Source organism: Eucalyptus grandis, chromosome 6, assembly GCF_016545825.1.
Source record: "Eucalyptus grandis isolate ANBG69807.140 chromosome 6, ASM1654582v1, whole genome shotgun sequence".
NCBI lineage: Eukaryota > Viridiplantae > Streptophyta > Magnoliopsida > Myrtales > Myrtaceae > Eucalyptus > Eucalyptus grandis.
Window position 1 is genome coordinate 10,124,695 of NC_052617.1, and position 26,390 is coordinate 10,151,084.

Sequence of the window (26,390 nt, forward strand, 5' to 3'; positions counted from 1 at the left end):
GTAAAAACATATATTATTTTTATCCAAATTTCGCTATATCCCAAGGCGACATTAGTGGCATGGCGGAAGCAAACCGACCCCCGAAAATTTTTAGCATTTGCAATACTTGAAACCAATGCCTTCCATGTTTCTTCCGTAGGCGACTGAAAATATTCGTGGAAGAAGAAGTCGCGTACAGCGAGAAAGAATAAAGCTCGATCATACAGTGTAATTCTGAACGCGGAACAAACTCAGTGGAAACACTGTTTCAGAGACGCAAAGCTACCGGAATTACTTAACACCGTCGCTATGTTTTTTAAATTAAAGAACGATTATAATGAATGATAGGTACAAAGTATTCATGATTCATTACGCTAATGAGGTACATATCCACCCTGGATATATAACTATAATTATTACAGGTGCCCAAAAAAGGAGAAGAAAAGGAAATATACTGTTCATTGGGAAAGGTTTGTTATTGGAAATCCTAGTTTTGATGGATTAGGGCGAGGAGAAATATTCACGGTGCAAGATTGAAGGAAGGAGAATAATGCACGATGCTTGGGGAACCTGGACGAAATCAAATTGACATTTCTTGTCAAGTCGTTATGCTCATCGTTCCATGTAGTATAGATGAATGCAAGCTTGCCATTAAGAGCCTTCGCCTGCTTAATTGAGCCCTGGAGAACATTTACAACATGAACTTGCTTTGTAATGGCAAGGAAAGGATCCATTTAGCTAGGCCCTTTACTATTACCACAAATGTTTAGGCAGATTAGTGAAGGGGAAAAAAAAAAAGAATCCCCGGGAAAAAAGAGATGAGAATCTCATCATTTAGCAAAAACTACGTGATCGAGATAATACTCTAGCACAAAGGTGAAAAAATCCATTGGTATATCATCAATGTGTTGAATATTCTCAAGGAGTAAAGGAATTTTTAAGAAATAACACTTCAAATTAGCCTATCAGAAAACCTTTTCTAGTTAATTACTGTTAAGGAAACTTAAAGGTTTCTAAATCCTCACAGCATGGGACTGAATCGACATAGTTCCTTCTTCTACTCTGTCACATGTTACACAATTGTTTTTTGTCAAAAGCTTAACTGTTAGGAACGGTACCCACAGTTTTGTAAGCATGGTTCTTAACATCACCCTCGATATCAGCTGTGCTTTATCCAGTACCTGGATACAACCACATTGATGGGGATAAGCACAATAGCTGAAAATAGGAGCACACTGACCAAACAAAGAGGAATACAAAATGAAATCATGAGTGGAGCACTTAGACCATGTTAAACACTCAATTTTGCCAAAAGTTCAAACTATCAATGAACTTGCACAAAATGCATATCAAGCATACTCCTCAAAATGGGATACAAATGTTACACTGTGAAAGAATAATGATGGTAAGAGAGACTGAGTTTCCTTGCTAATAATTATTCTCTCTAAACTCAAAAAGTTATTACAGATTTTTGACTGAAGATAATTCTGGTAACTTTGATCAATCTATATCCTCTATCAACAACTAACTGTCGAAAGAAACACACGTCCAAAATTCTTTGCTCTAATCCCACTACAATCCCTAAACAAAGAGAACAAAGGTTCTTTCCATTTGTACCGAAGCTGATTTACTGTGCTTCAGGATACTCCATGTTGTAACAGCATGATGTCACATATAGATCCAATTTCCACTTTATCTAAAATCTGTGGTACCACCTAAAAACGGTGTAGTATGCACCCATTATGCTATAAACAGGAAGAGAACAAATGATTTCATACTCCCCCAAGACTATTCCACACACGCAGAAATCACAAGCACCAGAACATGAATTTGTAGATCAAAGCATCCTTCTCATACCGTGCAATGGCCGTCTACAAAGACAACATGAGGTCGATACGGTAAATCAGTGACCGTGGAGGAAATGTATGCATTGTACCAATCAGTAACCATGTAAAAAGTTCGAATATTCAAAGCAGGTGATAAGAATTATTGGCTCCTTGATCCACTGCAGCTTCATGAGAGATAACATTAAGAGAGAGATAAAATGGAATGAAGAGAAGAGAAAACAGAGAGGAGTAGAAATATTCCACATAAAACGATAGATAATCAGCTAGCAGGAAAAAAACCACCTGTCCAACCAGATCAGTCTAGACTCTAGATCCTCAAAACTTTTGTTCTCATCCTTCCCAGAATCTAAGAAATACATAATCAGCCAATTGCAATTTCAGTTTAGCCAGAATCTCAAGCGTTGCAACAACCATTGGTTCTGCGCAGCCATGATCAATTATGAATGGAAAGAGCTACCACAGAAGACCACCAGTCCAACTGAATTTACCTGGAATCTAGATCTTTCCAATCTGTGAGTTTCCCATCTTTCCCAGAATCTAGGAGATAATTAATCACTTGTTAGCATATTCAGCTTTTCATTATCACTGATCCCCTAACTCTAATAGTACTCAATAAATTCCATATCTACAAATGCATAGCAATTGTATTGCACTCCCCTAACAAAAATGACATAATTTCGGAGCTCCATAGCCATCGATCATCATCACATCCTACTCTGCCATATAACTGTATAAAAAGCGCAATGTCGAATTCCCATGACCATCAGTAAATTCCAGATTCCAATAAATTGGATTCTAACTGACACAACTAGAACGGAGACGAGGATAAACAGATCGATCAAAAGCATAACCTGATCGCGCCGCGACTCTCCTGGTTTGACGACACGAATCGACCCGATCAAATTACGAACCGGATGCCGCTTACCCTGGTCCACATAATTTTTTCCAACAACAACTAGAACTTGCGGCCACCCCCGCCCTCGGCGATCTGGAACGCGCCGTCCTCCAACACCAGCATCTCCTCCTCCTCTTCGCTCCTCCCCATCACGCCGTCCCACCTTTCCCCTCCCACCGCCATCCTGATCCTCTCCGGCCACATCTTCGGCAGCCCTCCCCTCGCAGATGGAGCTCTCAAGCGTGAAGCACCGGAACCATGCTCCCCCGCGGCCTCCTCCTCCGCCGTCGACGGCGGAGAGGAGGTCGAGGTGGCGAGTGAAGCCGTTGCCGAAGGGGGCCTCGCAGGAGTGGGGGCCGGACGCTAGGGTTTGGGGAGCAGGGGAGGTCGGTGGGGAGGAGGATCGGCCATCTTTTCAGGTGAATCGAAGTTGCCGTCGCGGTATAGTAATTACTAATGATAATGCATTTTTTTACGCATGTTAGAACGGCTAACATAAGGTAATAAATCCAGAGGAATTCACTATCTTTGATCATCAAAGTTCTGAATTATACAAAGTATGAACGGTACCTTTGATCATCATTTTTTTTTTTTTTTGTGTATGAATGCAATTTAATGCATTACGTGCACAAAAACTCAGAATTCTACTTATAAATTCATTGAAAATCTCGTTAGATTTATGATAAAGAGTTTTTATATAAAAATAAATAAAATCAAAGAAGCATCTCAATCCCTAAAATAAAATAAATTGCTATGGAGACGATTTTTTTGAATCATAAATGAATCATCACAAATTTCGAATCGATATACAATTCTAAAAAGCAGCATGAATTTTTTTCCTGATGTCTCTATCAAAGAAAGAAGTCATTAGAGATGAATTTGTTTGTTGTAGCCCATTTTCAGGGAGGAGATAGGCATCTTTTTGTTGCGGACCACTCTTACTAACTTTCTTCTTTGGCGTCGTGATTGCAATGTCCAACCCGTCTTTAGAGTCTAATACATTTGGATAGCTATTGATATAAATACGATTCTTGATTAAATTTGATACTCATCACAAATGTAAGTTCGTGTGGGGGTGAGAGAGAGTGTGTTGATTGAATTTTATCAAAGATTAATCTTTTGACTATAAAAAAAAACCTTAGTTTGGTACATTTGTGATAAATTTACATTTTTATTAATTTTCATTAAATTGAATTAATACTGCAAAACCACAAATTAGTATACTTATGACAAACAGAAAATGCCAATTGCCACATATCATCAAAATAGGACAGAAATAATGTAGAGCCGAAAACTTGTGTACACTGTTAATCTTTCTCTACATGAAAAGATTGTGCAGGGCAAGAGCCATTCAAGGTGAAGCTTCATGGTGTAGTGATACTGGAGGATATCCCGCACTCGATAAACATTTTACACCGCCAATTGAAATGAAGAGAGTAGCGCGTCAACTATCGGAATTGAAACACGCGAAATCAGAGAGAGAGAGAACTACGAGCAGGAGGAGGGATGAGGAGCAACCGCGTCATCTTAGACGTGACTAATATTACACAATTTTCTGAGGATCTTTCCTTTTATCAACCAATGACAGACGATTCATACATGAACATGCAACTGGTTACTAGGTTGTTTTTTATTTCCAGAGAAGCATAATGATCCATGGTCGCCATAAAAAAAGCTTTAGCAGACAATTGGTAAATCACACCACTTTAGCCTTGATGATATCATCATCCTCTTCTTTTCCGAAAAAGATGCAAAATAATTAATCCCCAGACTGCCAATAGACAAATTTGGGATTTATTCCCCATAAGGAAATATGGATATCCGGTTCACCTAAGTCATTCCATTCCAAGCTACGCAATTTTTATTTCTTTTAAATGATTCTTCTTTAGTTTTCTGTGTCACGGCTAACATAAGGTAATGAATCCAGAGGAAATCACTATCTTTGACCATGGAAGTTCTGAATTATACAAAATATAATCAGTACCTTTGATCATCGATTTTCTTTTCGTGAATAGATGTAATTATAATGCATCCTATGAACAAAATTTCAGAATTCTACTAACAAAATCATTGAAAATCTCATTAGATTGATGATAAAGAGTCTTTGTACTAGCAAGATTAAAGAAGCATCTCAATCCCAAAAGTAAAATAAAATAAATCGCTACAGATACAACTTTTTCAAATCACAAATAAATCACCACAAATTTCGAATCAAAATAAAATTCTAGGAAGCAGCGTGATTTTTTTATTTCCTTATGCCTCTATATATATATGATTAATTTTTATTAATGAATAAAATAATATAATTAACATGATATGTGATTTTGGTGATTTATTGTCCCTATCACTAAAGTCAAAATGACATGTATATGGTGTATATGAGAAATAAATTTATATTCATAGTATGAGAGAGTTTCAAGGATTCAATTGAGTAGTGACCGTCAAAGTGGCACAATTGATTAGGTTTGAGAAATATCGGTCTCATATAATAATTGGAATGTCTCCTAGTCTAATGCATGATCATACTCCCAAATGAGGTGATTGTATATTAGTTCATGGAGTACCATCGAATGGACTTAGACTTAGAACCAGGGATGACTAAGTCAGTTTTCTGCAAGTATGTCTTCCCACAGTGGGCGAACAACTCCAGTTCAAGCCTTTCAGGGACAGCCTTTAAGCAGAAAACCACTATGCCCTTTAGTTCAGAGCCTAGAGACACCCAAATAGAACTAGGATAGTAACATTTCTAACTATCCGAGCTCCATTTCTCAAAGAATCTTACCAGGCTGGAAAGGAAAGACGAGTTTAAAAAGCCATAGAGAGAATTTCAAAAACACTCACTTTACTTCAAGGACTTTGCCCAACACATTACATCCTCCTTGCCTTTTATAGGCAATAAGAGGTCACACACAGACAAGGACCAAGCTCACGAGTCTTGAAACAAACAGAGGCTTTCGAAAATCTCGGTAGGGAATTATTCGCACGGTATGAATAGTGACAGTGAACAATGATTTATCTAGCCTACTACTACAGTAAAAATGAACAGTAACTTGTTACAGTGAAATTGTATGGACATTGGTCTTATTCAGTGATCTCGTCCGTCACGACCATTGTAGTCATAGTCCGAATCATCTGAGCTGTGCACTGTTGCTAGAAGATGTTCATCATATTTTTGTTCAAGTGCTTCAAGGTCTTCTGGTGAGAGGATCTAGTTCAGCTGATATGATGTAGATGCGAATGCTTCCTCTTGTGCCCAGTCTGTATTGTCGGCGTCTGTAGTGTTAGCAAGAATGCTTGGCTGAGGCCAATTGGATGGCTCTGCATAGTGGGATGTGTCCATGTTTTGGGATAGAGACAAAAGTCCTTAGTCATAGGGGTCTTGGGAAAAAGGATCTCCCCATTTAGCATAGGGGTCTTGAGAGGACTGTGCAATGTCATTTGTGTCTGCCATTTCATGCTCTTGTGATGATGCGGCTTGTCTGAATTCCTCAAGTGCTTGGCTTCTGATGCTAGATCATAATAATCCCATGTAGTGGGTACATTATAGTTCCATGGATCTTCAGGAATAGTTTTATTTTATTGGCACAAGATTTTTCGGAGTTCTCGGTATTGGTGTTCACATCAACCAACAAATCCTGGATATGACTTATGAACTCAAGCTTTTGCACTGAGTGGAACAAGTTTATAGGATGATGTACCTATGCTCAGGGGGGCATTGATAATATTGCCATTGTTTGTAAGAAAAGCCCATGGTCGTCGGAAGAACAAAATAGTATGGACCTTAGGGTTTGGTTGTGTGGTTCTCTGTTCTTTCTGCAGGAGTCATTTCTAGTGAGTTGGAGGATAAAACTAGTTAAGGAAATCTAAGAGGTTTCCGTCACTCTTATTCTCAATTTTTCCTTTGCCGAGTCCAAATATCCTAGTGAGGTTGGCAATGAACCTTCTGGTTGGAATTTCAATAGCTATTAAGTACTTATTGGTTAAGTACCATAATAACTATCGAAGTTAATTAGGAAAATCATCCTCCTTCCAGATAAGAGGATGTATGAACGGATAATCTGCATTTAATCCAAAAAGATAAAGAATCGAACCTCCATTGAGCCTGAACAAATCTGTGTGGCATTGCCACATGAGTTTATCTAGATTTTCAGTAAGGCTGTTATTCTGGATTTGTTCAATGATCTCCTAAGGGTATCGCCAGCTTGGCCAGTCTTTGATCTTCTCAATCTTGTACTTTTCATTGTGACGAAGAGTATGAAAAGCATGCCTCATGATATACATGTTGATTTCTGCTGCTGGTGCTTTTGGTCTTGATAAGAAATCGGCAAGCACATTTTTCTTTCCAGCAATATGTTTGGTCTCAAAATAGTATTTTGAAAATCATTCAGCCCATCGAAATAGTTGAGAATTTGGAACCCACTTCTCTTTGAATTTGGTCATCTGAGGAAAAGATGTTATATCCAATTCTACCAGAAAGTGATGAGCAATGAGATGGAATTCGAACTTTTTTATCCTATTTTTTACTGCTAAGATTTCTTTGAAAGTGGAATGGTAATTCATTTCAGCTTGGGAAAATTTTCCACTTTTGTAGGCACACAAATGCCTCTTACCATCAATTTCTTTGAACAGGATGGCGGCCCAGTATTCATCACTAGCGTTATTCTGGAGAATTTTCTTTCCTGTTGATGGGATTTGCAACGGAGGAAGAGCCTACATAATCTCCTTAAATTCAACAACTGCTTTAGTTTGAGATTATCCCCAAGGTGGGGAATTCTTCTTCAGCATTGTATGTAGTGGAGTTAGCAGTTTTGCAATATTTGGAACAAAATCTCTAAGATAATTAATTATCCCAAGAAATTGCTGAACTTGTTTTGTTGTGAAGTTTTTTCAGAAAATTTAACAATTCCTATGCAATGTGTGACCTTGGATAGTATGTCCCTTTATTAAGGTGCATACCCAGAAATTCAATTTCTATCTGAGCGATGTTCATCTCTCTTTGGGAAAGCATGATCCCATGTTTTTTTAACAATTTCAGCGAACTACTCAAGAAGTTGGCAGTGTGACTACTCATCAGGACTGTAGAGCAGAATGTCATCAATGTATACCGCTGCATTTGATAAGATTGGTTGGAAAATTTGTCGCATTGCTTTTTGAAAGAGGGATGATGCAACATTTAGGCCAAAAGGAAGAACTTTCTATTGAAAATGCTGGTTTGGGATATAAAACCTTGTCTTGGGTCTGTCTTAAAGGTGAATGTTCAATTGCCAAAATCCGGCTTTGAAATCAAATTTGGAATAGATTTGGACTTTGGATAATCCAGCAAAAAGAGAGTTTCTGGAGGGTAAAGGGAATTTATCATCTTTGAGGAAAATGTTAAGAGGCTAGTAATTAATTACCAATCTCATCTTTCCTCGATTTTGCTCGGCACACTTGTTGACATAAAAGGCTTCACAAGCCCATTGAGAATTGTTCCATTTGTAATGATATCCATTCAATGCACTTAGTAGGTAAATCCAGTGCTGAGAAGATCTCTTCACATCATGACGGATCAACTAGAAATACTAGAAGCACCTGTTTCTCTCGTTGTAACTCCATCTTCTTCAACCTCTTCAGATTTTCGTATTTCAAATGCCTCTAAGATAGACTATCTTTATGAAGTCTCTCTTAGCGATGAAACTAAGATTTCTGAAACCCAACTTCCTTTGATAAACCCCTATTCTGCTTTTGCTAAACCCACTTCATCATTTTCTCCCATCCGCTCCATACATCAACTCATTCGCCAAACTCTGAAGGAAGTAAAAGAGTACGTTCAGTCTTCCAAGTTCAATCAACATCTCATTCCTGCCACTGAAAAGGATTACTTTGTTACTCTTCAGATTCCTCCAAAATTTCCCAAATAGTGGATTCAGTAAGGATATTCTCATGTGCATTATGGAGCTGTTCGCCTTGCTCTTACTTTTCATGGTTGTAAAGGCTTGCCAGTTGTGGCAAGAATTGCTCTATTGGATACCAAATTCCTAGAATATCAGTATGCTTGCATTGGTACTGTTCAAACCACTTTGAATGCTGGAACAGTTTTGTGACTTTGTATCCAAACTTCAATATTGCTCTTTTAGACCAACAGTTGCTCTCTTTTCTAAAAGTCCAGGTTCAGCTCATTGGAGCTCCCTAAACTGCCGACTCTGTAGCAGCAACACTGCACTACCAGATGGTTTATCGAGTACAGAACCATGCTCTTGACCTAAATTTCCACAATGGGAATGAAGATGCCCTATTCATTTCCATGCAGAATGATCAAGCATCCTGAATTCATGTTCCTAGGCAGATCCCGAAAGAAAAGTTAGCCAAGCTTCTCCCCGAAACTTGGATCACTAACTATGAAAAGTTGCATCAAAATAACAAGCATTTCCAATCATAGGACTCTGAGTTTGTCAGAAAGAAAGATGGAACCGTTTCCATCAAATTCGACAATGAAAAAGAAGAGAGTCATTCTATCTTTCAGACCCTCTTCATGATTGAACCATGTGATCCTGAGTCAATTTCCGAGCCAGATCCAAAAAAGCTTATTAAATACTTCAAAAGTGATGGACATTCTGTCCATTACTACAAAGACCGATATGGTCGCTGTTTTTTGGATCATTTTTGTCAATGTTCTTATTGTACAAATTCTCCTAACGAGGTAGATCTATTTGCAAAACCTCCACCTTGAAGGAAGCACGAAAAGCCAAAGGATCCTATGTACCAAAGGTACTTAAACGGAGATCCCTCCGTTGATACTCTTGGTGAGTATGATAAATTTCAGTTTATGGTTTTCTATGCACCAAATCCACCACCATAGTTCAATGTTCCTCCCTCAGTATCACCAGATCCACCATCATCACCTCCTCCATCTCCTCCTTAGAAAAAACTAGTTACTTCTCTGTTTTATAAGCCAATTGTCAAGTGGGCAAAGAAACATTCTACCCACTTGAGATTCCAGCAAAAACACCACATAGCTCTTTCATTGCCATGTTTCACGAAACAAACTTTTCTCCTCTAGTTCGAGAAAGTTCCAAACTCTCGTTTCCTGCTCCATAAGAGTTTATTTATCCACAAAACAAATATAGGCATGTCCGTAAGATACCTACCCCCACTGATGTGGATGAGCATGGAAGGCAGAAAAGAACTCATGTTGCTGAAATATCATGTTTAAAATCATTTCTAAACACAAACAGATTAAATGCAATATTGCCCATAATTCTCCCTTTTTTTTAGGAGGCATTATTCTGGAAAGATCAATCATAATAATAAATTTTCCTTTTGGTTCTAAGCCGGATAAGAAGTGGGCTCTTCTAATCCCTTGGCTTCTTAGATATTCAGATCCACTGTTCTTTGGCTAACCCGAAACATCGACCAAAATTTTTTCTTTTTTCTTTTCGAGCAAAAAGTTCCTCACCAGGTTGAAATTGGACAATACTCATGCAAATTCCAAGAAGGCGATTTCATGTGAAGCTTTACAGCATCATTGGCAGCTGGAATGTGAAGCTTAGGACATCTAAGTGATACTTACTGTGGTCTAGATACATGATTTCGGTCATTCATCGTCATGATTTCGGCCATCGCCGCAGTGGGTTGCCGTCTCATGGCATGATAAACCCACGAGAACAATCTCCACCACTCGGTCGCTATCATGATATCCAGCCTCGCCTGATGGCGGCAATTCTTATCGATTGGCCTCCGCACATCATTTTTCGGATTTGAATCACAGAGGCCGTCCCCGGCGAGCTCTTTAGCAAATTCAAAACCATTTGCTCGACCGTTTTGGCCAAACAGCGCCCCCGCGCGCTCCGGCCCCTACTGTTTCTTTCAGATTCCCAAAAATCATCTCCAAATTTCTGGAAAAATGCGGGTCCATTTCGCAACCCGAATCCGATTCGCGAACCCGTTCCCGAACCCGAATGCGAGCCCATTTCAATACGCGTCCCCGACCACCCTCCTCCTCCTCGAGCTCCCTACTTTCCCCGGCCGGATCTCCGCCTCCGTCCGCCGCGGCTCCGCGAAGATGGCGGAGACGGCTCGCTCCACCAATCCGAAGCGGCCCGTCTGTCCGTCCTGCTCCAAGCCCGCGCGCACGTGCCTCTGCGCTCGGATCCATTCTCCGGGTCTCGATCACCCCGTCCGCGTCACCGTTCTCCAGCACAGCCTGGAGCGGAAGCACCCCCTCAATTCCACTCGAATCTTGAGGCTTGGGCTCAAGAACGTCGCCGTCGCCGCCGTTTCCGACGTCAACTTCGGCGCCGAGTTCTCGATCTCGCCGCTCGAGCCGTACGCCGAAATCGGCGCCCACGGATTGGTCGGCGCGGATTTGGGTGTCCAAAATGGGGAGCAATCTGGAGTGGCGGTGGGAAACCCTAGTTCGGTCGTCGAATCGAATGGAGCTCATTGTCCTGGGGATGATAGGAACTGCGGTTCGATTGCCTCGAACGGTGTGGAAGTTTCGGAGGATTCCCAGGCGCTGCAGAACTCGCGCGCTTGTGGAGTCGTGTCTAGAGGTACTAGCAAACCTGTTATCAGTTTTCGAATGGGCAAGAAGGGGATTATCGAATCGACAGACCATGTTTGGATGTCTAGAATCGGCCACCAAGGAGCTGATTTCGATGCCATATTAGATTGCCAGTCAGCTCGTGATGTTCTGTCGAATGGATTTGTGGTTAGGAAATCACAAAACCTTGTATCAAATCTGAGCTTGGAGCCCGAAGAATATGAGGAATTTGTGCTCAAGGTGCCGCGAGGGTCAGTGCTTCTGTTTCCGACCGAGAATGCACTCAGCATTGACGAACTCAGGGCAGCTGAATTTGAAGTCAGGAACTTGATTGTGCTGGATGGCACGTGGATGAAGGCAAAGAGAATGTATAGCGAGAATCCTTGGTTGAAGTTGTTGCCTCATCTGAAGTTGGATTTGGAGGTGATGAGTTTGTACGGAGAAGTTAGAAGTCAGCCTAAGGCTGGATGTTTGTCCACTCTTGAGAGTGTCATTTACACGATTAAGGCAGTTGGGGGCAGTCTGGAGGGGCTGGATCAACTGTTAGATGTTTTCGAGTCAATGGTCAATGATCAGAGACGATGTAAAGATGAAAGATTGGGTAAATCCACTTCAGGGTAAGCCTCTTCCTGCTTATCCAGCCATAATGAGCTCTTGGGCAATTTTCTGTTCCGGTTCATATTGCATAATTGGATTGATTATTTGTGCCTGTTGAATTTGCATTCACTGAAGTCTCTGCTGTCCCATCTTCTGCACTTCTCAAGGTTTTCCAGAATATCATGCATTGTAATCGCCTGCATTAGCTTTTTCAAACTAGGTCCTTTCCCTCTTAATCATGTCTCTAAGTTGAATTTGCTAAAGATGCACTGATTTTCTGCCCTGTGATTCTCTTATCTGTTTATGAATATTGACTACCAGCAGGCACGTTGGGTCGAGTATCAAAGTATCTGCTTAAGCTTTTTATGCTGTAATTCAATCTAATACTAGAGTATGACCTGTGTGATACACAGAGATATGTAACTGTATCAATGTGTTGACATGTCAGAATCTAGATAGAAATTGCCCTTTCTCAAAATACTCTGTATTATTTAGCTTAGTTATTTCCTTTCTACATGTTAGATTTCAAATAAAAGAGTAAAACAATTTAAACTTAACAGAGAGAAATTACGAAATTATTTTGCTATCACTTCACGTCAAGAATGATCACCTTTTCGCTAGCCCGATGGTGATGATTAGGAGTGTTTTGAATTCTAACACAGGAAAGAGGCACTCGAGATAATTAGGGTTTCAGAAATTCTAGCCTAGCTACTGATCTAACCCAATAATAAAATTAACTACATGTAGAGAATCATCAATTGTCCACCTTAATCGATTGTTACATGGAGAGATAACATAGTTTATTTCATTATAATTTACCAATTGATAAGGCAAATGATTACTTAGCATCTTATTTCCTTATATTTATGTCTTTTGAGAATATTATATACCGCCCTCTAGAATATCTACTCGATTAAGTTACAGAACAAAATCAGTTCTCTTGTTTATTACCCGATCATGTGGAAATTCCCGTAGTACTTTTATTGCTGTCTTTATCTATTTTATAGGATAAAAGAGAAATCACATATATTGTGCTGGAAAAGATATAAATCATTTCAACAAAAGCAAAAGACGCTTATGACTTGCAGTAAGGGGGAAGGAACATGCTTCTGAGCTTTGTTATCAAAGCTGACATTTGACTTTGGAAACTTTGAATAATTTGTGTATTGATTTGTCTGACATTTGGCAAGTCGTCCATTTTCCATTAGCAAAATAGATTCATTATTATAAACATATCTTCTTCATTTAGTTTTATTTTTCTTCCTTTTAGGGCTGCAGGAATTTATATGCAGATTCAGCTAATCAAAAAAGATGCCGGAAATAGAGGATGTGTACCTTGAAGAACTGCTTGATAAACAGCAGGATTATTAGAAGACAGCATGCAAGTCATGAGAACAGATGAGGTATCATGTCCTGCAACCATGATTAGCATGATATTGTGCAAAATTTCCTTGTCAGTCACAACTCGTTTAATTTCTTCATCGCGCTTACTTAAAAGGCACGTGATCAATTCTTGATGAGGAGTGGCAGTGCGCTGTCTAGTTTCTCTTTCTTCTCTTGTACAAGTTCCTTCAACAGACCTTGGACCCTGGAGCTTGCATGGAGGCTCCTACTATAGCACGTGAATGGCAGCTTTACTGGTATCAACCACACTCCCTCTATAATTTCTTGAAAATTTTGCAAGAATTTATCTCTTTCTGCTCTTTCCTCCATACCAAAGAGAAGAGAGCATATAATGTTGAATGTAAGGTTTTTCATCAGGGGCAATGCCTATAGGAAAATCAAAGCATTAATGTTATTTACTCTGCTTTCGTTTGTTGAAGAGAGCATGCGCACTTTCAGTCTATGCATTCATGCTCATAGTCAATGGATGCAGAGGCCATACAAGTGTGAACACCAGTTATATGAGGGAGTGAGTGCATACAGCATACGTTCCTTAAAATTGATTTGTATAGAATATATCTCAAACAGATCAAAGCAACTGTGGGAGTTTTACAGCATATTGACGTACCGCAACTTTTTCCTTGCCCTGCCAGTGCAACTCGATGTGCTTTCTGACTTCTTCATCCATTTTCCCCACCTGCTGCTTCAGAGAATCTCTCACGCATTTGTGATCTTGGCCCCTGAGTTCCATCAGATTTCGGTCTCCCAGAATCGCGCAGATGGATGCTGTTTGTTTGTTGGCCATCTCGCTGCTGTCTCCAGAGAATATAAGCTTGTTCATTGCTTGTCCATGAATGAACACCGTTGGTTTGCCAAAGAGAGAGAGCCTCGAGATTGGTACATACGTCCGCACTCTTTCATGGAGCCATTCTTCTTGCATGTTTGTCCTCATGGCTCGGAGCAGATCAAGGCTTTGGCCTATAATGGGGATTCCCAACAAACCCGGAGGTAGCTTTCATGATGAACCTCTTCTTCTTCAGCTTAATAAAAAGAGAACTGGTAGAAGGAAGAGAAGAAGGATAATCAAAATGTTCATTGTTGTGGGTGCGGGCATGTGTGTGGGTGTGTGGGTATGTGTGGGTGTGTACGTGATGAGGGGAAAGCAAGAGAATCATAGCTCTCCATTTTTGTCTGTTTCTGAACTAGCACTTTAGGTGGCAGATTCCTTCTGGAACGGGCGATGACGATTACTGTGTAGAAAACGCATCGACTTTGATACAGGTTCTGTTCAATATTTAGCCAATTTGTTTCGTGTGCCAGGTGCGTTATTCAAAGTTGCGGTTGACATAGACTGACTTAACAGAGAAAGAAATGGATGAGACCTCTTGTTTGGTCGTGACAGCGGAGTTGAGCCCGGATGTATGTTACTCTAAATTTGTTCCGGTCACTATCATAAATTTAACGGAATGGAGCGAAACTGAGAACCAATTTTTAATGTGTTAGCGTAAAATACAACAAAACTCCTAGAATGAGAAATGGACCATGGTTGTTGAAATTTGAAGATCGGAATGATTGAAAGGAGGAACAGGATCAGTTCCTGAATTCCACTCGAAAAGCTTAACATTGTCCGCTATCATCCTCCGCGATTGTTGATCAAACAAGTCAGTCGACAAGAGAGGGGCAAAGAAAAAGAAGAATGTGAAGAATATGAGATGGAAATGGAGGTGGGATTCTTGGAAACTGCAGTGAAAAATTATTCTGAATGGAGTCTTCATTTTTTCCAACCCATAAGGTCCGAAGACTGATAAGTGAAGAGATCTCATTTTCGGTGAAAGCTGGAACAATTGTTCCTATGCAAATTGATATATTACCAGTGATGCGAAAATCTTACTTCTCTGCACCATAATTCTAATTCCATTCTAGTGTCCAATTTTATTTTACCAAAAAGACATGCACAATTCATTTGATATAAGAGGTACCGAGCAATTGAGATCCTAATAGCGGGAGCTAGCCTTTCTCTAGCCTAGCCACCAGAACTCGGGAACAAGCACCAAGGATATGGGCTGGACTTTGATGAACCCAGCTTGGGTGCTGATAACGTAGAAGCGAGAGTCGTGTAACCGAGCACGGGCACTAGAGTCTTGGCTCGACCTCAGGGGACGTGGGCCCAACTACCAAGGAACCAGGACCAAGCACTAGTGAGTTAAGCATGGGCCTGGCCCTAGTCACCATGAAACTGGGCATGGCTCGGTTCCTAGGTATAGGTACCGAGATCTTTGGTCCAACCTCAAGGGACCTAACCTTGGCTGCCATTGAGCCAAGCATGGCCTTGACAAACCAGTGCCTGTGTAATATAATGGCCCAATAAATCCAAGCCCATGTCGGACAAACTCAGCCCATCTATCCTCTTCTCTTTTCTAGATATTTCATGTGAGGGCAAGCCGCAGACAAAATTGAAAAAAACGGTAAGAGAGGGGGAGCCGTTCGTGAGAAGGAAAAAAGGGGACGAGAGAAAATTTCATGCACTCACGATCTGGACGACTCATCAAGCCAAATCCACACTATTTTACAACATTGGTAAGTAATCGAAACCTTTAATTGTCTATTTAAAAAAATCGCTGAAGTTAGGGTTTGAAATTTGGATTTAGATCAATTATAACTTCCTATGTTTGATTGGGCAGTTTTCAAGCGGTATACATATAAAATTGATAGTTTAGATGCTGTGAAGTTATAGCACTTTATAAGTCTAAATTTGAGCTTACACTTTGCCCGAAACGAAATTTTCAAGTTTGTCGCACATGTTGATCGGGTTGCGAATAGTAACCTTTGATTTGAATTTCAAGCCTCTACTTTCAGCAATCCCTTTGAATAGACAGTTAGAAGTTTCAATCATCTTTTGACATTGCAAAACGATGTTGATTCGACTCGACAAGTCATTTGGACCATAAGCATGCAAAAATTTTCTCTCTTCCCCCTTTTTCCTTCTCACGAATGAGCCCCCTCTCTTTTCTTCTTTTTCTTATTTTGTTAGTCGATTGCTCTCACGTGAAATATCTTGAGAAGAGAAGAAATATGGATTGAGTTTGTCTATTAAACACATGGGTTTGGGTTGGGCCATTATACTATGGTTTGAGTGCCAATGACTTTGGTGCTAAAGTAGGTACTTAGGCATTGCCATTGAGGACTTGGGCACAGGTACCGAGGTCCTAGGCCCAACCTTTGTGAATTCAGGCCTATTCTCAATGGACCTAGTCACCTAGGCTCAAACACTAGTAACTTACATATGGGAGTCAAATACTGGACATGGTGCTGAGATCCCAAGACAAACCTCTGTAAACTTGTGGCTTGCCTTGATGGACCCGAACTTGGACACTGGTGGTTTTGGTACAAGAGCCAGGTACTCAGGCACGATCATCAAGACCTGAGCCCAAGCACTTGGGCATTGGGCTCAACATCGAGGGACCTATCTATCAAGAAACTAGTCCCAGCCTCGATGGAAGATTGCATGGATACTGGGCAATCAAGCTAAATGTCAAATTTGTAAAGACGACATGCATATAGCTTCATATAAAATGAAAACATACACCATTGGTACAATGCACTTGGTTATGCTGTCCAGAAGAGTTTCTCAAAGCGTTGGCTTCTTTGTTGGGTTAATAATGGTGTTTCAACTTTCATCCACCAATGAAGAAGTTTGATGTAGCTAAGTCCTGAAAAGGTGGCATGGTGGAAATCCTGGACAGTCAAGGAAAGAATCGTACTTCATTTCTGTTTCTTCAGCACAATCCGAAGCTGTAGTCCTTGAGTAGGTACTGGCATGGGGTCCCTAATGTAATGATCATCTAAACATAACTCCCAAGAGTATTGAGTGACCAGATAATGGATTACAACAAGGGTTTCGATCCTTGCAAATTCATTTCCTGGGCATATGTGAGGCTCTCCTCCAAAAGGAATAAAGCTGTAGGGTGGTACTGACATCTGGTTTTCAAATCTTGTGGGATCGAACTTTGATGGCTTCGAGAATATGGTCTCATCCATTTGTGTCATGTTTGATGACCAAAAGATCTAAATCACACACGATGTACCAAATGTATGTAAATCGACTGTTTTCATAGATAGAGAGAATATATAGCAGATGAGCAAACATTTGAAGAGAGAGGAAAAGTTGTATGCATCCTTACTTGCCAACCTTTAGGAAAGAGGTATCCACCATAGTAAGTGTCCTTCAAGGCTACCCTGAAGCCACCAAAAATAGGTGGAACCTTTCTCAGAGTTTCCATTGCCACTCTCCATGTGTACTTCATCCTGGCAAGGTCTTCCCAAGTTAAAGGTTCTTCTGAAATCTTGCCTTTTGCTATATCTTCTTGCTCTGCAAAAGCAAAAGGTGCTTATGACTTGTCGCAACAAGGGGGAGGATCATCCTTCCGAGCTTCGTTATTAGAGTTTGACATTTGGCTTTGGAAATTCGCCAAATTTATGAATTGATTTTCCTTACATTTGGCACGTGTTCCATTTTCCAACAGCAAAATAGAGACCATTCACTATCCTCACGCGGCTTGGGTCATAGTTCCAGAGTGAACTGAGTTTGAACATATTTTTCGTCGCTTTGCTTTAGTTTCCTTCCTTTCTGGGCTGCAGGAATCTCTATGCAGATTCTACAAATTTAAAAGATGCCAGAAATAGAGGATGTGTACCTTGAAAAACTGCTTTATGAATAGCCGGATTCTTAGATAGAAAACGACAGCATGAAAGTTATGAGAACCGATGAGGTATCATGTCCATTAACCATGATAAGCATGATATTGTGCAAAATTTCCTTGTCAGTCACTACTCTTTCATTTTCTTCATTGCGCTCACTTAACAAGCTTGTGATCAATTCCTGATGAGGAGTTGCAGTGCACTGCTCTAGTTTCACCTTTTTCTCTTATACAAGTATCTTCAACAGATTTTGCACCCTGTAGCTTGCATCGAGGCTCTGATTGTAGCGCATGAACGGCAGTTTTACAGGTATTGACCACATCCCCTCCATCATTTCTTGAAAATTTTGCAAGAATTTTTCTTTGTCAATTCTTTCCTCTAAACCAAGAGGAGAGAGCATATGATGTTGAATGTAAGGTTTTTCATCAGGGGCAATACCTAAGGGAAATCAAAACTTTAAGTGTGATTTACTCTGCTTTGCTTTCGTTTATTGAAGACATTAAGTGCACTCCCAGTCTACGCATTCATTCTCATAGTCCATACATGCAGAGGCCATACAAGTGTGAACCACAGTCAAATGAGATTATGAGTCCATACACCATGTGTATCTAAAACTTACTATGTATTGAATATGCCTCAAACAGATAAAAGCGACACAGAATTTACAGAATATCGACATACCGCAACTTTTTCCTTGCCCTGCCAATGCAACTAAATGTGCTTTCTTACTTCTTTTTCCATATTCCCCACGTACTGCTTCAGGATTCTGGTCTCAAGAACGACATGAGAGAACCTCTCATGCACTTGTGATCTTGGCCACTGAGTTCCATCAGATTACGGTCTCCCAGAATTGCACGGATGGATGATGTCTGCTTGTTGGCAACCATGCTGCTGTCTCCATGGAATACAAACTTGTTTGCTGCTTGTCCATGAATGAACACTGTCGGTTTGCCGAAGAGAGTGAGCTTTGAGATTGGCCCATACTTCCTCACTCTTTCGCAGAACCATTCTTCTCCTGTGTTTATCCTCATGGCTTGGAGTAGGCCAAGGCTTTGGCCTATAACCAGGATTCCCAGTGATCCCGGAGGTAGCTTTCTTGATGATATTCTCCTTCTCCAGCTTAACAGAAAGAGAACTGGTAGAAGAAGAAGAAGGGTGATCAGAATGTTCATTGTTGGTGCGGGCATGTGTGTGTAATGAGGGAAAGCAGGAGAGTTATAGCTCTATACTTGTCAGTTCCTCATCTAGTATTTTAAGCGGTATATTCCTTCAGCAACGTGGGATGCAGAAAACGTCACCCACTTTGATACGAGTTTTTATTAAATATTCTGCCGATTTGTCTCGTTTAGTGGACCCTTTATTGATAATTACGGATGAGTAAAACATTTAGGATAAGACTGACCTAACAGGGAAAAATTGATGTGAACTCTGGTTTGTTTTCAACAAACGGAGTTGAGCCCAAGAGGAAAACGAAATCTTGCTTTGAAATATACTTTTGTGTTCTTAAAATGTTCCTGGAAAAGGCAAAACCATCAGGCAACAATGCAGCAAATTGCATTATCCCTTCGGAGCAAAAACACAATTGATGGATTGCGCAGAACCCACCAAAACTTGTAGAACAAGATGTGGACTATAGATGTCAGAATTTGAAGACCAGAAAAAATTTATTCAGTTTCTGAGTTCTACTCAAGAAGTTCATTATCGTCTGTGACGATGATCAAATAGTTTCGTCGAACAGTTTCTTTGCATTGTAACTCTGGTTCCATCCTAGTGTCTGGTTCTTTGCACCAGGCACGGCCCTTGTCCCATGTTTTGGTTGGATTTGGACCTTTGTTTGGTTGCATAGCTTTTGAGTGGATGCAATGGACTGCCATTCCAGCAATCAGGAAAATTTGTCGAAGAATCATAAACTATACATCTGGCACACACCTGCACTGTCAAACTCTTTTGAAAGGTGCTCATACTGGAAATCAGCTGAGTGTTTGGACAAGGCTGTTACTTATACGTGTGGCGCTCGAAGAATATGAGGACTTCAGAGCGTGGGTTCTGCATGGATCTGCACTTCTATTTCCTACTCAAAATGCACTTGGCGTTGATGAACTCAAGGAGGCGGCTGAGTTTGAAGTGATGAACTTGATTGTGCTGGCACGGAAGGTGGATGAAAGCAAAGAGAAAGTTACATTGAGGATCCATGGTTGAAGCTGTTGCATCTTTTAAAGGAAAAAACATCCGACGGTGGATGTAGGCAATAATTGCACCATGTGATGTTGAACTTGTAGCCGATGACCATCTATGGAGAAGTTAGAAGTCTGCCTGATGCTGGATGTACATTGTGCACTTCAATCAGGCTGGATTGCATTATGCAAATTCATATTATTCTGATGCATACGCAAAAGATGGACGCTAGTCAATGAAACATCATCACATTGTGCTGCAGGCTAATATTATGTATAACTGTCGTGCAAAGTTGCAAGCACTACCATGAAAAGGAGCTGCAGAAGTAATAACCACACCAGAGATGATGATTTAACGAGTTAATCATGTCTTGTGTCTTGGCAATTGGTATACTTTAGAATAAGAAAGCATGCATAAAGAGGAGAGACTCTTCACATTTCATGTCCCCTACTTTTTTCATCAACCCCATGTACTTTTACTGCGGGTATTTTTAGCAACACAAAATATCTTATCAAATCCTTATAGATTGAAAATGGATCAAAGTAAGCTTGCTACCAAGTCACTATTCATGATGGGTATTAATGTAATCAATTTTTAATGCACATCACACATCAGCATCGTTGCGATCATATCAGCTAAATTTTGTGTTGAAAGAACTTAATTAGACATTATATAGAAATAAAAAGACCTAATTAAAAAAATCAAAATCAAGTGCATCTAATTAGGAAAGACAGCCAAAGTATATAGACAACCAAAAAGGTTGAATCATAGAAAGAACAACAACGACAGAACAAGACGAGGAGCAATGATGAATTCTTTAGGATATCAAGACAGAAAAGAAGAGCCATAATCGAGAAGAGAGCTGCAACACGGTTGCTGATTGCTGCGGGGAAAGGAAAACGGCCCTATAATAGTATACAAGAAGAAGGCCCAACACCGAACCAAGGCCTGAAGGGGCGATCCCATCGCGTCACTTCTCTTCCACTTTTACCAACCGAATAAACGGAGAAAACGGAGAAGCATTTGGGAAGTCGACATGGGAGGAAGATCCCGACTTTGGTACTGTTCCTGTGCATCTTCTCGGCTGCCGTCGCGGCCGATTACGTGCGGCCCCAGCCTCGCGAGACCCTCGATTTCCCGTGGGACCGCAAGCCATCTTCTTATCCCCATTCCCCAGCAGGTGAAGGACTTAGCGATTCTCGGGCCTTCTTTTTTTCTGTCCATCTTTCGTTTCGAAAGCCCTCTTTTTTGGGGGATGGAATTTGTCGAGTTTGCGTGGCTTCGTTACCTGGGTCGTCCTTTTCTGTTGAATTCTTTGCGGTGGGGGAGTTGATTCGGCTCGCTTGTCTGCAAGTTCTGAAACTGTCACTTTCTTGGAGCTTTTTGCTGTGTTCTTGAAGCTGGAGTTGCTTCTTGGTTCATCCGGTGGTGAAGATTGTGAGATGTGGAGTGTCAAATCACGTAAAGGGGGACCTCAACTAATGGATAGTACAAAGGGAAAAAAGGAAATTTTAACGTTAATCTAGGTACTTCATACGGCAACAGACCAAGATGAGTCGTTTACTACTGAAGTTACTATCTTTATCTTTATCGGTGTGATGACTACTGTCAGTCTCATCACCCTACACCGTCCTCGTCGACTATGTTAATTTTTGGCAGTATTGCCAATTTATGGTGAAAGCCAAGGTGTTGAATGATCTGTTAGTGATCTGCCATGAGACAGTAGGTTTCTTGTTTTTTCTCAATTTATGTGTCTATTGAGTTTGTTTACTTGATTCGCTTAATGGGCAGTGGATTCATCAATAGTTGGTGTTTTCAGTATTGTTTTGAGATGAGTTTCAGCTGCTTCACCAACATCTTAAATTGATACATTATGTGACAGTATCAAAATCCTCTTGCAGGTTCACATTTCTTTAGCTGGAGAGGGACATATGCACATCTCGTGGGTCACTGATGGTAAATCTTCCCCTTCATACATGGAATATGGAACATTGTCGCGACCTAAATTTTTCGAAGTGTGAACCACCTAAAATTTGGTTAATGGATTATTAAGCCTAGACTTAATTCGGGCTCTCCCAAGCCCATACCAATTCGCGACTTAAATTCAAGTTCTTAACATGCAATTTATTTTTAAACGGAGTCGCCACTAATCTATTTTTGGTGGGTCGATTAGAAACCCAAGTAAAGTAACGAGGAGTTTCACTTTACTCCTACGAACAGAGAGACTATGGAGTACAGGGACTTGGTTCTGATTTAGATTTCTCTAATGCCCTTTCGGTACCATTATTTTATTTTCCAAAAATGTTTTGCGGGCGGCTTAAATTGATTTTAAATCTATTTTCCTAACATGTTAGGTGATCATGCGGGTGCGCAATCCACCAATTTAACACTCGGATAAACAATAAATAAGCGTAAAAACTTACCTCAAAACAACGAAAGCATCGTAATGTTAAGTTAAAAACCACATCAACAACCCTATATATGATTTCTAATTAACACGCAATTTCTTTTTGTTTTTTCACTTAATTAATGAGAATCATGCAATATGCAATGCAATATTAACTAAATGACTTAATTCTAATGTCATGCGATTTCTAATTAAATGGATCTAACAACAATCCTTAAATGACATACATATTGCATTTTTCTCTTTCCTAAAAGAATGTATTTTTTCCTAAATAATATGACTTTTTGTATTTTTCATAAAATTCGAAATTAGATGAAATGTGAAGATTACCTAATTAGATTAAGGTCCTAATTAGTTTATATTAGGAATTAGGTTGAGCCAAATCCTAATTTGAACTAAAATATTATCTTGACCTAAATAATTCTAAAATGCAATATATCTAAAAAATGCCTAAACTTATAACAAATTAAAAAAATCTAAATTAAACTAGGTGCAATTTAACCTAATATGCAATGACATGCAAAATATGCTTTAATACTACATTACATATGCATGATGATTTTTGTTGTTTTTATTAATTTTCGAAATTAATAATTGCCGAATAATTAAAACATGCAACCTAAATTAAAATCTAGCAACTGAATTGATTTTTGATTTTTTTAAATAAAATTCTTATTCTAAACATGTAAACCCTAAAACATGCAATATTCTAATTCAAACATATCTCGAGATAAACAAGGCAATTAAAGCGAGACAATTCATTCAAAATCATCGGAAATATCGCACATCGTTCGAGATCAAGAGACAATATTTGACTTATAAAATCAATAGATTGATCTTAAGCCTTAAAGATCAAAATATCAATTTTATTCCCACTTAATTAATTATTTCATCTAAGGCCTTATAGATGAAATAAAAAATCTGAAGCGCGGTTGCGGAATCCGGTAATATGCTGAATTTCCGATCATATACTAAAGACTAATTATACTAAAAAAAACAAGATAAAAGTAAAATAAATAAAATAAAATAAAATAAAGAAAACTACCTAATGTGTTTTCTCTTGTTTTTATTGGGCTTGGCAAGCCGTGGGGTCCAGCCAAGGATGGCTGACCGGAGGTTCGGCGAGGCACCGGGAGTGGCACGTCGGCGGCGAGGGGCTTGCGGGTCGCGCGAGGCAAGGCGGAGGCGTCGGGCTCTGGTGGTGCAACAGCAGGGATGGTGCCGACGTTGTAGATGCTTGGCACGGCAACCAGCGGCGTTGAGTGGATCGGCACGGGCAGAGGTGGAGTTGGGGCGCTCGGGTCGCGGAGGTGGCTGGTGTCGCGGTGGCGAGGCTCCGGCTGGGGTGCGTTGAGCTGAGGCGAGCAGCGACGGTGCTGGCTCCGGCGACGTCGGGCAGCGGATCCGGAGCTGCAGGCGTTGGCTGGGCCGTGCTCGGCGCTGGTCGCGGGTTGCAGAGACGCGGCGGCGTCGGGCGGGGCAGCGACGGCGTCTGGCGGAGGCGCGGCGGAGCTTGGAGATCAATGGGCGGCGTCGCGGGCAGAGCAGGGGTGTTGCAGCGGCGCGGCGTCGGCGAAGGTGAGCGCGGTCGTCGGGCGCGATGCGAGGTCAGGAGCGGCAGGCTTCGTCGGAGCTCCGGCGTCGGGTCTCCGCGAGTTGCAGCGCGCGGGTGAGGAGTGGACTTTGGGGAAGACAATGAACAGTAAAGGTCAAATCAACCGTTTCTGCTTTTCTCTTTTCTCTCCTACTCTTTCTCTCACGTTCGTGCTTTTTCTGCAGGTTGTCAGAAGGGAAAAGAAAAAGACTTCTTTTGACTGCGGAGAAAGCTTTTCTCTTTTTCTCTCTTTTCACTTTCTCCCGCACTCTCTTCACGAAATCTCTCTCAATTTTTTCACACCTTTGAAAAATTTTCTGAATTTTTCTCCCCCCGGCTCACGAAAATTATCGCTCTTTTTATAGTGATTTTCAGATGGCCATTTTATAGCAACTTTCGGCTTTCCATCTTATGTTGCATTAAATCAATCCTGCAAATCGAGCGTGATTTGCAATTTCGATCTTCTTCATTTATTCCATTTTGCAAAATTTTTGCCTCTTATTCACTTGAATTTTAAATTACTTCTGCATTTAACGAAATCCGAATGCTCATCAAAATTTCAAACTTCCATGCATAATCAATCAAATCAATCTTCCCCATTTTTATTTTTTTCTTCCTTTTATTTGTTCAAAATGCAATTTTATTTTCCTTATTTTCCTAGATTTGCTAAAAATAGGTGTCAACAAACATCACCTAGTCAATATGACTCTACAGCTCAAGGAGAGAGCACTTCTTATAGTTATCTATTTTATAGCTCTGGAAGGATACACCACACGGTGATCGGGCCATTGGAGAGCAACACTGTTTACTTCTACAGATGTGGAGGAGAAGGTCCTGAGTTCCAGCTCAAGACTCCTCCCACAGAACTTCTGGTTGCTTTCGCTGTTGCAGGAGATTTGGGCCAAACTGGCTGGACTAAAAACAGCACTAGACCACGTTGATCAATGCAAGTACGATGTGCATCTCCTTGCTGGAGACCTGTCCTATGCTGATTGCATACAGCACCGTTGGGACACATTTGGTGAGCTGGTGCAGCCACTTGCAAGTGCAAGGCTTTGGATGGGAACACAAGGAAACCACGGGGAGGAGAGCAGTCCACTGATTAAATATGGATTTCAGTCCTATAATGCTAGATGGAAGATGCGATATGAGGAGTGTGGATCGAGTTTGAATCTATACTATTTTGAGGTGGCAGGCTTCCATGTCATCGTGCTTGGCTCATACACGATTATGATGACTACTGAAGAGTAATATAACCGGTTGAAGGTTATTCTGCATTTCCCTTTTCTTTGCCATGCAAAAGTTGTTGCAATACTACGGATGCGGTGGTGAATCAATTAAATGCATTGATTACAACGAGGAAGCTTGTGCTGTTAGCCATCTGTAAAGTTAGGATTCTGAGATTGAGGTAACAAATCTCACAGATAGGAAAGATTAAATTTATAATTTATATATCCTTGAATATATTTTGTTAGAGTAAATAGGTTTAAAATCAAATTTAGCTGCTATCTTGCTAACGAGGCAATATTCAATCTTGACCTTGCTATGGGGAATTAATCTCCATATTAGTTGTCAAAGGCAAAGGTGTTCATTGTCAGCTATCATATGTCGCTCTTTGTTCTCTTATATTGATGCAAAGGACTTATGCTGATATTTAGCGCTTATTTGTGTCTGATGGATTTGAATTTTCTGCTAATCTACAGGATGATCTTTTAAGGTTGATTGCAGTAAAACTCCATGGCTGATCCTATCGTTCCACGTACCTTGGTATTAACAGTAACTATCCTTTGCCAAGGTGAAGGTGAAGGTGATGGGATGAAGCAAGCTATGGAACCATTGCTTTATGCAGCTGGGGTGGACATAGTTTTTGCAGGTTCTGTGCATGCTTATGAGCGATCTGTATGACCCTATACCTATACTTTTTCAGCTCTCATTGTCATTTGATGTGCACGAGGCTAACAAGGTACGCTTGATTCCGTGGTGTGCTTGATTCCGTGGTGTGCTTTAGGATCGATGATACATGTTTTTTCCCGGGCTCGTCTTCCACACAAGTTTAGGGGTTCGATTTAGTGTCGAATCTGATTTTTGGGAACCCGACAATCCCAACATTGGTATCAGAGTCATAGTTCTTGTTTCCCGATTCTTTTCCATGTTTTTTCCGACCCCTTTCATGTTTATGGATGATTTCTTATTGTTTTTCGAAATTAATCAGCCGACACCAATCGGGCAAAAATCCCGACACCCGAGCACTGTTCATCCATTTTTCGAGTTTCTGTAACTCAAAATCGATTTCT

The 26,390-nt window shown here is 40.5% G+C and overlaps 2 protein-coding genes, 1 long non-coding RNA gene and 2 pseudogenes across 11 annotated transcripts; 2 read left to right on the forward strand and 3 right to left on the reverse strand.

Annotated features, from left to right (window-relative positions):
* Positions 1-1,301: 1,301 nt before the first annotated feature.
* On the reverse strand, positions 1,302-3,209 carry LOC108960503. Its single transcript, XR_005551731.1, has 2 exons — positions 2,678-3,209; positions 1,302-2,363 (listed from the first exon to the last, which is right to left on the reverse strand). It is a non-coding gene; the product is annotated as an uncharacterized LOC108960503 (long non-coding RNA).
* A 7,273-nt stretch (positions 3,210-10,482) lies between these two features.
* Positions 10,483-14,541, forward strand: LOC104448256 (hypothetical protein). Of its 9 annotated transcripts, none has more exons than XR_005552257.1 (3): positions 10,483-11,859; positions 13,118-13,242; positions 13,338-14,541. XR_005552257.1 is itself a non-coding variant. In XM_010062072.3 (2 exons), the coding sequence occupies exons 1-2, from the start codon at positions 10,604-10,606 to the stop codon at positions 13,161-13,163; spliced, it is 1,302 nt and encodes a 433-aa protein (XP_010060374.2). In that variant the 5' UTR covers positions 10,483-10,603; the 3' UTR covers positions 13,164-14,541. The 9 variants fall into 9 exon arrangements, 2 of the variants coding, with proteins under 2 accessions (XP_010060374.2, XP_039171772.1); XR_005552253.1 differs by having other exon boundaries at positions 10,484-11,859; positions 13,110-13,751; positions 13,876-14,541; XR_005552252.1 differs by having other exon boundaries at positions 10,484-11,859; positions 13,110-13,479; positions 13,663-14,541.
* Positions 13,346-14,174, reverse strand: LOC120294299 (taxadiene 5-alpha hydroxylase-like). The gene is made up of 2 exons (XM_039314312.1): positions 13,851-14,174; positions 13,346-13,609 (listed from the first exon to the last, which is right to left on the reverse strand). Exons 1-2 carry the CDS (start codon positions 14,172-14,174, stop codon positions 13,346-13,348), a joined length of 588 nt encoding a protein of 195 aa, XP_039170246.1.
* A 2,443-nt stretch (positions 14,542-16,984) lies between the features above and the next one.
* On the reverse strand, positions 16,985-19,092 carry LOC104451400 (annotated as a pseudogene).
* A 685-nt stretch (positions 19,093-19,777) lies between these two features.
* LOC120294300 lies at positions 19,778-25,558 on the forward strand (annotated as a pseudogene).
* The last annotated feature ends 832 nt before the right edge of the window (positions 25,559-26,390 follow it).